The sequence below is a fragment of the Calonectris borealis genome, chromosome 11, assembly GCF_964195595.1.
Source record: "Calonectris borealis chromosome 11, bCalBor7.hap1.2, whole genome shotgun sequence".
NCBI classification, from domain to species: domain Eukaryota; kingdom Metazoa; phylum Chordata; class Aves; order Procellariiformes; family Procellariidae; genus Calonectris; species Calonectris borealis.
The window spans coordinates 20,357,831-20,368,912 of record NC_134322.1 but is presented as its reverse complement, the minus strand read 5'-3'; the positions used below and the strand labels follow the sequence as shown (position 1 = coordinate 20,368,912).

Below are 11,082 nucleotides of genomic sequence, written 5' to 3'. Positions count from 1 at the left end.
TGCACAGCATAGTAGCCACTATTTTCTGGGGTTTGCTTGCTTTTTTTTTTTTTTCCCCTCTCCCTTTTCTTTTCTTTTCTTCCCAGGACAGGGCACCAGAGGGTACTCACAATCTTTGAAACAGCCTACTGCGTGTACGTTTTATTTTATTTTTGATAATGCTTTGAATTGAGAATAGTCTCTCATATGTTGTCTGTAATGGCAAGTGTGCAGAATTCTCTTGATACTGATTTTCTTCTGCTAATTACTGCTGTTTTTTCATTTTAGTCTTAAAATCCAAATGGCCCTGCAGATACCTGTTCTAAATGTTTCCGTAAAATAATTTTTTATTTGTTCAAAGCTTGATCATACTTCGCACATATTGGCTCTTTTGTTGTGCCATCTTTACTTTCCACAGCTTACATGTCCTATTCACTGCTTTTTTTTTCCCTTTTGTAAATTGAGGCCTGCTCCCATCTCAGATTGACCTATGTTTCTAGGACATACTAGCTGCATTTTTAATGTTTTTACTGTACTGCTTCCCATGAGATGTATACATCTATTTTATTCCTACTCCTTTCTTTATATTTGTTGTTTCTTTTGACATGATGCTTACCAAAGGACTCCATAAATGTTAAGTTGATTATGTGCTGATCAGTATATTCACATTGTTTTCTTGTGTTTTCTGCTTGTATCTGCATGTACTTTCTCGGTTTACACTTCGATTGTAAATTGAGAGGAGGGGAGAAGTTGAGGAGAAATTATTTTTTGCATATATTCTCAACAGCTATTGCAACAGATTTCTCATCTGTGTCTTATAGGTGCTACCATAATAATACTACAATAACAAGCCATTAACAGTGGCTGGTTTGGATCTGTTCTGAGAAGGACTAAACAACACACTAATAAAACCATCAGTAGTTATTTTGCCTAGAAAAAAAAGATGCCTATATAGAGATAGCAGTAGTTTCTTTCCCCTAGTGATCATTGTATTGAGACTCCCTATGAGGAAATTCATGATATTAAAGATAGTCTGCCTAGGAAACCATTAATTTTTTTAATATTATTTTGTCCTTGAGGCAAAGCATTGTCTTGTATAAAGCATCTTAAAAAAAAGTCATTTTTACTTGATTTATTATGGATAAATAAGGCTTAATGAAATGCAGTCAGAAACCTGCATCTTCCAACGTAGTGTATTTTATTAAGCTCGATGAATAAGATCATAAAGCCAACAAATTTGGCAAAAGGTTTTCTTTCTGTTTATTTTCTTTAGCATTAAAAACTCTTCACAGAAAGTTCCTGCTCCTCATAACAAGTGCATTTAGTCAGATAGTCAGCATCTCTCATTGGTTTGAGGGCCGTGAGTTTTGCATCTTTCTCAAGTTCTGTTTATTCATTCGTGAGACAGGGCTCAGTCCCATGAAACATTCTCTTATAGGCTAGCACTTCCAGACAAATTTAGTGGGGTGTAAGCATCCTGTGGGTCATGTGTTGGAAAATCAACTTTTCTATCTACTGCAGTAGCATCAAACTGTCATTTTCCCTCATTTTAGGATTTCTGTTCTGTAACTGTGTATTTACAGTTCATCTTTTATTTATAGTTTCCAATAACTATTAAATAAGAGGCAAGTTGTGACAGTTGGTGAAGCATATCACAATGGTAATGTTTTGTAGCTCTGTAGCGTTTTTCATTTAAGGGACTCGCAAGCATTTTAATTATTTTATCTCCGCAGCACCTGTTGTAGGTGAACATTATTATTCCTCATTGACCTGTGAGCAAACACAATTGTGAATAGGGTTCAAGTAAGTAAAACAAGCCCCAAAGACTCAGGGTGAATTTCCACAGCTTCGGTGGAGGATAGAACTCTTCCCATGTAATTATTGCAAGTAGTGATCATTGTTGCTTACTTGCACTAAAGGGGGGGCCTACCTTAACTTACAGAAAGCAGCAACAGAATAAATGTACAGGCAGCCCTTCTAGATCAAAACTGTTCTTTTTGCTAACAGAGTGAATCTTTAAGAAGAGCTAATCTGCAAGGAGGCATCTGTGTGGGAGAGAAATTGCTTGAATATTTGGTGTAATGGGCATGAAATCTCGCAGGTTCTTTTCTCCTCAATTAAAAGGATAACTTTTAATTATGTCTATATATGAAAACTCAGAAAAAGTTGTAGCAAACCAGCTTGAGCAGTGAAAGCAGTAGATATGCAACTTGATTGTTAAAACTCTGTGTGGATCTTCTCATTAACAGGTAAAGTGATCTCTGTTCATAGTATCTTGATCTTCCTTTGATGAGGAATAAGAGCTTTCATACTTAAACCACAGGCAAATTCTCACTGCATAATTTACAGAGGCAACTTAAGGTAGTATGACCTGTCTGTTGGAGGTTATTAAACTTACACCTCTACTAATAAATCAGAGCAAAGTCACCTGGTGTAGCAGCCATGGCTAGCAACAGTTCGGAGCAGGCGACTTCGCGCTGAAGGCGATCAGGAGCGCTAGCATGGTTTGGCCCACTCCCTCAGCTCTGGCTGTGGAAACGTATCCCTGCAGCTGGGGTCGGGTTGCAGGCTTAGGTGGGTGTTAAGCTATTGCGCTGACAGCCATCTTGCTATAAAATACTGAATCTGGTCTACATGGTTGATAGTATATTTTCTGCTCCATGAATTAAACTTTTAAAGCAGATGAACAGTGGCTGCTTAACCGTGTTCTCTGGTGTAATGGCCAGTGTAATGTCAAGACTATTGCATATATACTTATACTACTTAGTAAACTTTATTTGCAACTGATTGGAAGATATATGCTATGTGTTGCTAAATAACTTAAAATCACTAGCTTTGGCAAACAGTTTAGAGAAATTGAAATACAGTAAAGTGTGATGAAAGGCTGGTACTGATAACATTAAGGTCAGATCTTGCTGCGTACATAGAAAAGTATTGATTTGTTGCAGTAACTTATGCTGGGAGTAAGTATTGCTTAACACCCAACTGGCAAATTAAACTAATCTTTGATAAATACAAACAGATAGAAGAAGTGAGAAAGAGCAAACTGGAAAATTATTTGATCTTTGATGCATACAAACAGATAGAAGGAGTCAAAAAGAGTTTGTGCATTATATCGTCTTTCAATTTTACCCAGTTAGTATAGCAAGATGAAATATAGGAACCGCTATAGCATGCTTGAGAAGAACTAGCTAGTATAGTGGAACCCTCAACAATCAGTGTTTGAATCCTCTTTTTAAAATTCTGTGCATTTTAATTTTATTTAGTAATTGAAAATACTCTTCAGAGTATGGAAAGAAGAATTGAAGAAACAGTTTATTTTCTGTCCATATACTCAGTGGGTGCCATTCCCTTGGTAAGTTGAGTCTTTCTTTTAAAGAAAGAACTTCTAACTCTTTTAAAGCAATCAACTCTTTTAGCCATACCAGTTTTCCTACATAATTTCTCTACATTAGCATGAAACCAAAGCATTTCTAATACGCAAGAGAAAAGTGGAGGGGGTAAAGTGGAAAGCCAGGCCCAAAGGCGTAAAAAGGAATATGTCTGTGACCTCAGGAGCTCTACCTCTGGCCTACTTTGTAACCACAAGTAAGTCTTATCTAGTTGGTGCTTTCCATTTAGCCTTTCTGCTTTTTATTGTTACTATTTTGATTCTAAAGGTGGAGGCTAGCTGATACGTGTGTCATCTAGGATACAGTGGGACCAAACAGCCAGGAATAAAAAGCAGGTAAAAAATGAAGAAACGAGATATCAGTCTTTTCACTGTAGTAATACTGCTAAGTATACAGAATCACAAGATTAAAAGATAAGGGAGCCCAATGCACCCCTGGTGTCAGTTCACTTCTGTATAATGATATTAAAGATAATTTGGCCATTTATATTTAATCTGATTTGCATAGACAGGCAGCTTGAATTCCTTGTGAAAGGAGTGCTATTTCATGCAAATCACTTGACTATGTATTGGTCTGGTCTGAGTGAGAATAGCTCCTAGCTGTGGCATTTCAGTAGCTCCAGATCATAGATATGAAACATGCTTAATTAGATGCATAACCACTAAAGCCAATGATGAAGCTCATTCAGAGTTGAGGATGTGTAAGAACTTTCAGAACTGTGAAACTTCTTAATTTCAAGGGGCCCTTATGGACTGTTGTTTTCTGATTTGAAAAAAGTGTGTTAGAAGAAAAGTTTAACTTTTTTCTTTAGTAAAAAGAAATACTGTATTTTGCAGGTTTGGGGTTTTTTCTTCTTTACATTCTGACTTGCTTGTGGAGAATCTTTTTGAACATAACAAGAATCCAGTGCCACTGTACCTTGGGGAAAAGAAAAAAACCCACAACACTACTGGCTACAAAAACAGAGGTCAGTTTGGCCATGTAACAAACAGTCGATTCAACTGTCTGATATTTGAATAGATGCTTGCTGCGCTCTTGATCTGATGGTAGGTCATTCAGAGTTTGTATTGTCCTTATTATTGTAGCTTCTTCCTTCTTATTTTGAAACTGTGCTATTCTGTTGGAAGAATCCATTTCTTTCACTGTTAAAATTCTGATGTTTGCTTATCGCTAATAAGGCTTGTTGAATGCATTCTCATCCCAAGCCATTTATTTTGTATATATGGTAATATCTTGTGGTTTTGTAGCTCAAGGCAGTGCTGGTTTGCAGTTAATCAAATCTGCATTGCTAAATATTACAATCTAAGTCAGTCATCTTTTAGAACAGTCTACTGTTCAGCACTAAATAAAATGTTTTTACCACATATCCAACACACTTCACAGGATATTTTTACTATGTATACAATACATTTACTTTGTTGTTATATGCCAAGGTAAATTGAACTCTTATTATCCAATGCTGTTATCAGGTCAGGGTCATTAGAAGCTATAGGAAAAAGCACAAGATAATTCTCCAGGTGTTTTTATTAAACGTGCTAACTTGCTGGGGAAATAATGACCATTGGCAGAGCTGTAGGCAAAGAAGGTAGGAATTTTATTAAGTATTTATAAACCCTCTCCTGTTCCTGTGTGCACAAGTGGGAAGTGAGCAGTCCAAAGAAACTTACTCATAACAGGTCTTTCCTCCCTGTTCCCATTCTTTCTCACTCAGCCTTCTTCCTACTGTTGTTATAAGAGCTTATCCTTCTTCAGATGTTAGATAATATAATTTTGTTTGAGTTTATTCATTTTGTCTGTGTGCATCTCTTAAATGCTCTTCTATTTTTTATTTTATCAAATTTTCCCGGAAATATGGAGATAGGGTTATATTACTTTAAAATACACTGTGAGCCCTCTAGTGGTACTTTCTACCTTTGCTTTAGGCTGTGGTAACTTTTTTCTTTACAGCTGTGCTTGCTTGAGCTGAAGGAGTCAGATTAATGTCTGTTTAAGCTACTTTAATCTTCCTGATTTTTTAAAAAATCTATTTAATGTGAGAACGAATACTTGCATTCACTGGTATACCTGGGAGTTTGGCACCTCTGGTAGTGAACTCGCACCCTTGATAGCCAGGGCTGGTTTTAGCCACAGGGTAGACATAATCATTTACTGTGGAGCCCTCGCCGCACCTGGTGACGTTGTGGAGACGCTCTGGACACTTTGAGCCTCCATCCAGCTGTATTTAACATTGGCAGCATGGTACAGGTCAGATCCAAGCACTGACTGGGATCTGTGGGGAGACCAGCTGCAAAAACGTTTACTCTGCTAATCCATTTTTCTAGTTACTACATGTGCTCTGTGTGTGTGCAATACGACTGCGCTACCGAGCGCCATCGGGTGACGCAAAGCTGCTCTAAAACGTGAAGGTGCTGACCAAGAGCGCGCTGAAGTCGCGGAGTGAACAAGCGAGTGAGACACCGGGGCAGTAGAGAGCTGATTTCTTCTAGTACTGGCTACTCGGTTTTTACGTTATAAAAGCTCTGTATGCCTCTTAGAAAAGCATCTGGAAAAGGGGGAGAATGGCATCACTGTTTTTGGGCGACACCTGCCTGTGATTTTAACACTTTCCTTCCTGGCACACTCAAGTCAAGCCTTTGTAAAGATTTCCCAATACTGCGTCCTTCCTCATTGGACAGGTACCGTCAAAACCAGTTCAATGCAGGCTTTGGGATTTTTTCAGCACATTCACGGAGTATACGTGCTCTAAATGCCTACAATACAGAGGAATCCAGCTACTTCTAATGGGATGCATTTGCATAGAGGAAGAATTCCTCATTTAAGATGGGTAATAAGCAAACGATATTTACTGATGAACAGCTAGATGCCTACCAGGTAAGATATCTTAGTCTGCATTAGGGGAAGGAAAAGAGTAATCTTAATATGTTTGTGGGTTTTTTTGTGGGGGGCGGGAGTGTTTTTTCAGAATATAAACAAAAACTTCATTTGTAGCCTGCATGCATACATTTTACCATTGCTTCCCAGCAATCGTTAGTAGTATTGTAAGGATGGGTTGTTGAATACACTCAGTTTAATCCCCTTCTCTGTGTACAAGGAAAGGAGTCAAATCCTCAGTGTCCGGACTAGGAAGCAGGATAAAGACAGTGACTAGCTTGACAATGGGAATTTTTAGTAGAATCTTTCTATTGAGTGTTTTGTAAAGAAGAAAGTGTAGCAATAACATCTTTTTCTTTCCCTGATACTTTGCTGTCAATAGGCAGGGGGGAAGGTCTTATCTAACTTCACTTTTCCTAAGGATAAGTCATAGAAATATGCTTAGTGTAATTCCAGAAAAGGTATCCTTATGCTTGCATCCACTCCTGGATAGGAGTTTCTTACCTTGACAGAAGTAGTATGCATTTTATGTCCAGGGGCAGCTTATTGGTACTTCTTTATTTACTTCACATTGCATCAACTGAATTTTTAATAGGGTAAAAAAAAAAAAAAATTCCCAGTTTTCGGTCATGTTTCAGCACACTGCAAATCTTATTGAAATGGATTGCGGGAAGCTATCTGCACAGTGGGCATCTTGAACAAGTTTCTGAAAATACAGTGGGGCAATATATCAAATAGAAATGTGCTGAAGGAGGAGGCAGCTGACTACTTATTATGAGATGCAGACAGGGCTGGCTGCATTGCTTTGTTCTCTTACATGAAGTGATAAACATAGACAGAATTAACAGCGCAGGAAATTAACATTCAGTTTCTCTCATGATAACCAAGGGACAGATCCAGTGCACACAAAAGTAAATAACTTTCTTTTTACCTTCAGGATCTTTGACTCAAGCCCTTGAAGTAGAAACGATGAATTTAAATGCTAATTTTCTTTGGAGTTACTGCTAACATGGACTTTTCACAGGTGTAGATACTTAACCACAGAGAGTCAGGCTAGGGATATATGCTTTAAAATGTTACCTCATGCTGAAAATAAGGCATAAATTAAACGCTCTTACTAAATTCCTAGCCTTTTTCTTGCCATTGTAGGCAATGTGAAAATGGAGCTTCTTTAATTTCCACTTTGTCACACATCTCGCCCTCACCAGCAGTCTATCACTGTAATATATTAGTCTAAGTTAGTGGTCTTAGACTTAGTAGTCTAAGATTCAAAAAGGCTTTTTTACATCCCTGCTGCATAGACAAGAGGGAAATCAAAGATCTGTGAAACACCAGTGTCTGTCTTCCTACTACCAATAAAAGTGAACACAGAACAGAGACAACTGCAGTGAAACAAAACAAAATCCAAATGTAATTAATGTTATCTTCTTGACATAAACTGGCAAATGCAAGAGCTGAAATGTCATCCCTAATTCACTACTCTTCATGTAGAAATTGCCTTTCTCTAATGGCTTTTGCAGCCCCTGCCTTACATAATGCTGGGTAATTGATCTCAAAGCCTGGCAGTAGTTAGGCCCAGTGGATTGAGTCAGCTTATGGGATTTCTCTGTTACAGGCGGACTTGTAGTTCATTAGTATGGTGCTAGATAATTTTTGACTAGTAATAGCACTTGATATATATCGTAAGTACAATAAAATAGTAAGTTTCAGGACAATAACTAACATCTAGACTTTGTCAGGGAAGGAATATTAGCCTCATGCTGTGAACAATCATATAAAGTCCTTATTTTGATGGTGATTTGCCTCTGATCCATTAGTTGTTGCATACCTCTTGGATCTTTTAAACATGGAAATCCTGGGGTTACTGCTGTGGCCATCCACACAGAGAGCTCTTGCCTCTCCACTGCATTCTGGGGGGGTATGCAGTTGCTGCAATACAAACAGAGCTGTTTGACTTGGAGTTTGCTGTCTTATCTGTCTTTTTTTCATTTGTGGAATTCCGTCGGAACAGAAAAGGGGAGGATGAGGTAATGGTTCCACAAGTTTTTAAATGCAGGTTTTTCATTTCTTGGTACAGCAGTTGGGTTGCCAGGTCCTCTGAACACTGGACTAAAGTAAAACACTGTGTACCAGGGTCCACTTCGCAACAGTCTGTTGTGCACATCTGTACCCCATGTACAGCCAGGCATCTACATATAAATTACTTTTAAAATGGATCATTGATTAATCCTTTTTTTTTTTGCAAAGGAGAACTAGGCAAATTCTTGTGGATTTGTATGCCTATGAGTTGGTACTGTGCTCCTTACAATAATACCCAGGGTTACAGAGTCCGAGGTATCAGTATGGTAGAAGCAAAAGAGTCAACTTAATCCTTTTTGTAAAATAGATTTTTTTTTTTTTTTAATTCCCTGCAGTTCCTATTAGAAGAGTATTCAAAACCTCACTCCCTTCACGGTTAGACATATAATTTCTTTATTTGAATATATTTCTGGCCATTGTATTATGTGGTTGTAACTTCCACCATTTTTGTCTTTTGTGGTTGTAACTTCCACCATTTTTGTCTTTAACACAAATTGCTCTGAGCTTATAGCACCTGAATGCTACTTTAGTAGTGAAATCTTTTTTTTTCTTTGTTTTTAATGCATTATGTTTTAAGCACTTGTTCCACATGAGACACTATGAGATGGAAAAGTGAGAAGTTTATGTGCTTGAAGTATGGTAAAACCATATGTAAGTGGCTTTAGTTTTCAGGAGTAAAGATTAAGCTGCAGAAAAATCACCTGCTTGAAGAGCTAGCATACATCAATCTCAGAGCATTAACGTGATATTAATGAAATAAAATAACCTTATTTGATTTGCCTAAAACTTTCTGAAATGCCCATGTATAAACTTTTTTTGTATATAAGCTATCACATTGAAGAGTCACTTTTTAGCAGAACCTTTACTTTTACATGAAATTGTAAATCTGGTCACCCACAAGATGACCTCAGTGTTTTTAATAGAAGAGTGTTTTAAATACTCTTCATTAAGACTGGTGATGGGTGGCCAGTTGAAACTGATTGTAAAAGAGATGCATAATAGGACTTGGTAGTATTAAACCTCTCATAGCTGCTTTTTTTTTTTATTTGGAATAGATAGAGGCAAATTATCTAAAGAAAGACTGGAAAGCTGCAGATCTCCTAACACCTTGTCACATCACCTGTTATTAAGATAGTGTTCTAGCTGGCAGCTCTTTAAATTTTCATAAGCTTAGTGAAATGTTTTGGAAATCAGGCTTTTGCAAACATTGGTTTCCTCACTGAGATTCACCTCATTTAAAAAGTTAGCCTTCAAAGAACATGAATTTTACTGGGGATTTCTGCTTCTTATGCCCTTAGAGTACTTGACTGTTTTGGGGTTTCTTTTTGTCTGAGGTTTGGGGTTTTTTTTACATAAAATGCAAAATCTAACCAAGGTCTTAGGGAAAAGATAAGTATTAATCAGCAAGAAAGATGTATTTCATTGCAGTCAAAGAACATTTTAAAATTAAGCTTATAAAAGTTGTCTACAGATTTTAGAGGTCAAGTCTCATAATGAGAAAAGAAAATGAATGGGAATTTTAGGGTTTTTTCTTGAGTGATGCTGTATAAAGATGCTTGGAGCAATAGAAAATAAAGGTATACAATAAAGCGACATCAGAGCCATATATTGGCCTCAATGCACTGCATTCCTGACAGAGAAACAATTATATTGAGTAGGAAATGCATAGAAGCTGTGCTTGGGGTATGGACAAACTACTCCACTGTTCAATCAATCTCATTGCCTTTTCTGGGGTTACTCGAATAAGTGGTCTGAATTTGATATGAATTTGATTCTAATTTTTTTCTTAATAGATAGAACCTAGAGAATATAGGGCACAAATATTTTATATCAGATATTACTGTTTTTATTGCAAGGCGTTTCTTTTTGTATTTGTTCATTAATGGGATTATTTACTCTACATTATTTAATGCAGCCTCAAAATAAACTGATGTTTATCCTGGCCGTCGTCTTGGCAATATTGTAATAAAAGATAGTAATATGAAATAATGACTTGCTTCTTTTACACAAGAATTTGTCTATTACAGAACTAACTTTTTTCCTTTTATTAGAATTCTAGTCAAAGTGGGATTCAATTATATTTCATGAGAATTATGCAAAACCAGATGAAACAAGTTACGTTATGATCTGTCAAGAAATGCCATTTATAAAGTGAAACTAGGTCATCAACCTATCTTTTCATTTAAAAAGCTATGCTTGACTTAATCAGGATCTCGGATGAAAATGAACCCTTTGCAAGAATACAGGAAGTGTATTCATCACAGGTTCTCCAGGATCTTCTGTAAAAAGTACTTTTCAGTTTGATAGAGTATTGCTGTTAATGTGCAAATTTTAAGTAGCGTAATAATGGAACAAGGTTTTTGTGAAATTATCCTTTAGTCAGATTCTGGTTTCATTTTACCATTTGGTGCATATATAGATTGAGTAAAATTACATTTTTGACAGTTTTTCTTCCTCAGTCCTTGCTAATGTCTAACTGTTTTTACTCCCGTGTTGCAGTATAAATATATAAACTGGTTCTTATAGCTGCAAATTTTTCGTCCTGAAACTCAGTGGCTGTTTTAGTTGTTCTGGCTGTAGTTCTAAAAGATACATGATTATAAATAAAGATAGACTGGATGTTAAAATCTCCGTTGGTGTTCTGATGCAACCAGCATTTTTTAAGATAAAAGTACATCTACCGATACTATTACTAATGCAGATACTAACTGACAGGATTTTTTTAGTGTTTAAATCTGGATTCACTAAAGTACTTGCACAG

General features: G+C 36.8%; 1 protein-coding gene across 1 annotated transcript in view; it reads left to right on the top strand.

Moving 5' to 3' along the window:
- Nucleotides 1-3,440: 3,440 nt before the first annotated feature.
- Nucleotides 3,441-11,082, top strand: part of CIB2 (calcium and integrin binding family member 2) — a 48,004-nt gene continuing 40,362 nt past the window's right edge. The window contains exons 1-2 of the mRNA XM_075160379.1: nucleotides 3,441-3,567; nucleotides 4,208-4,338. Of these exons, the coding sequence (XP_075016480.1) occupies nucleotides 3,519-3,567; nucleotides 4,208-4,338 (180 nt within the window). The 5' untranslated portion in view covers nucleotides 3,441-3,518. The remainder of the gene's footprint in view (nucleotides 3,568-4,207; nucleotides 4,339-11,082) is intronic.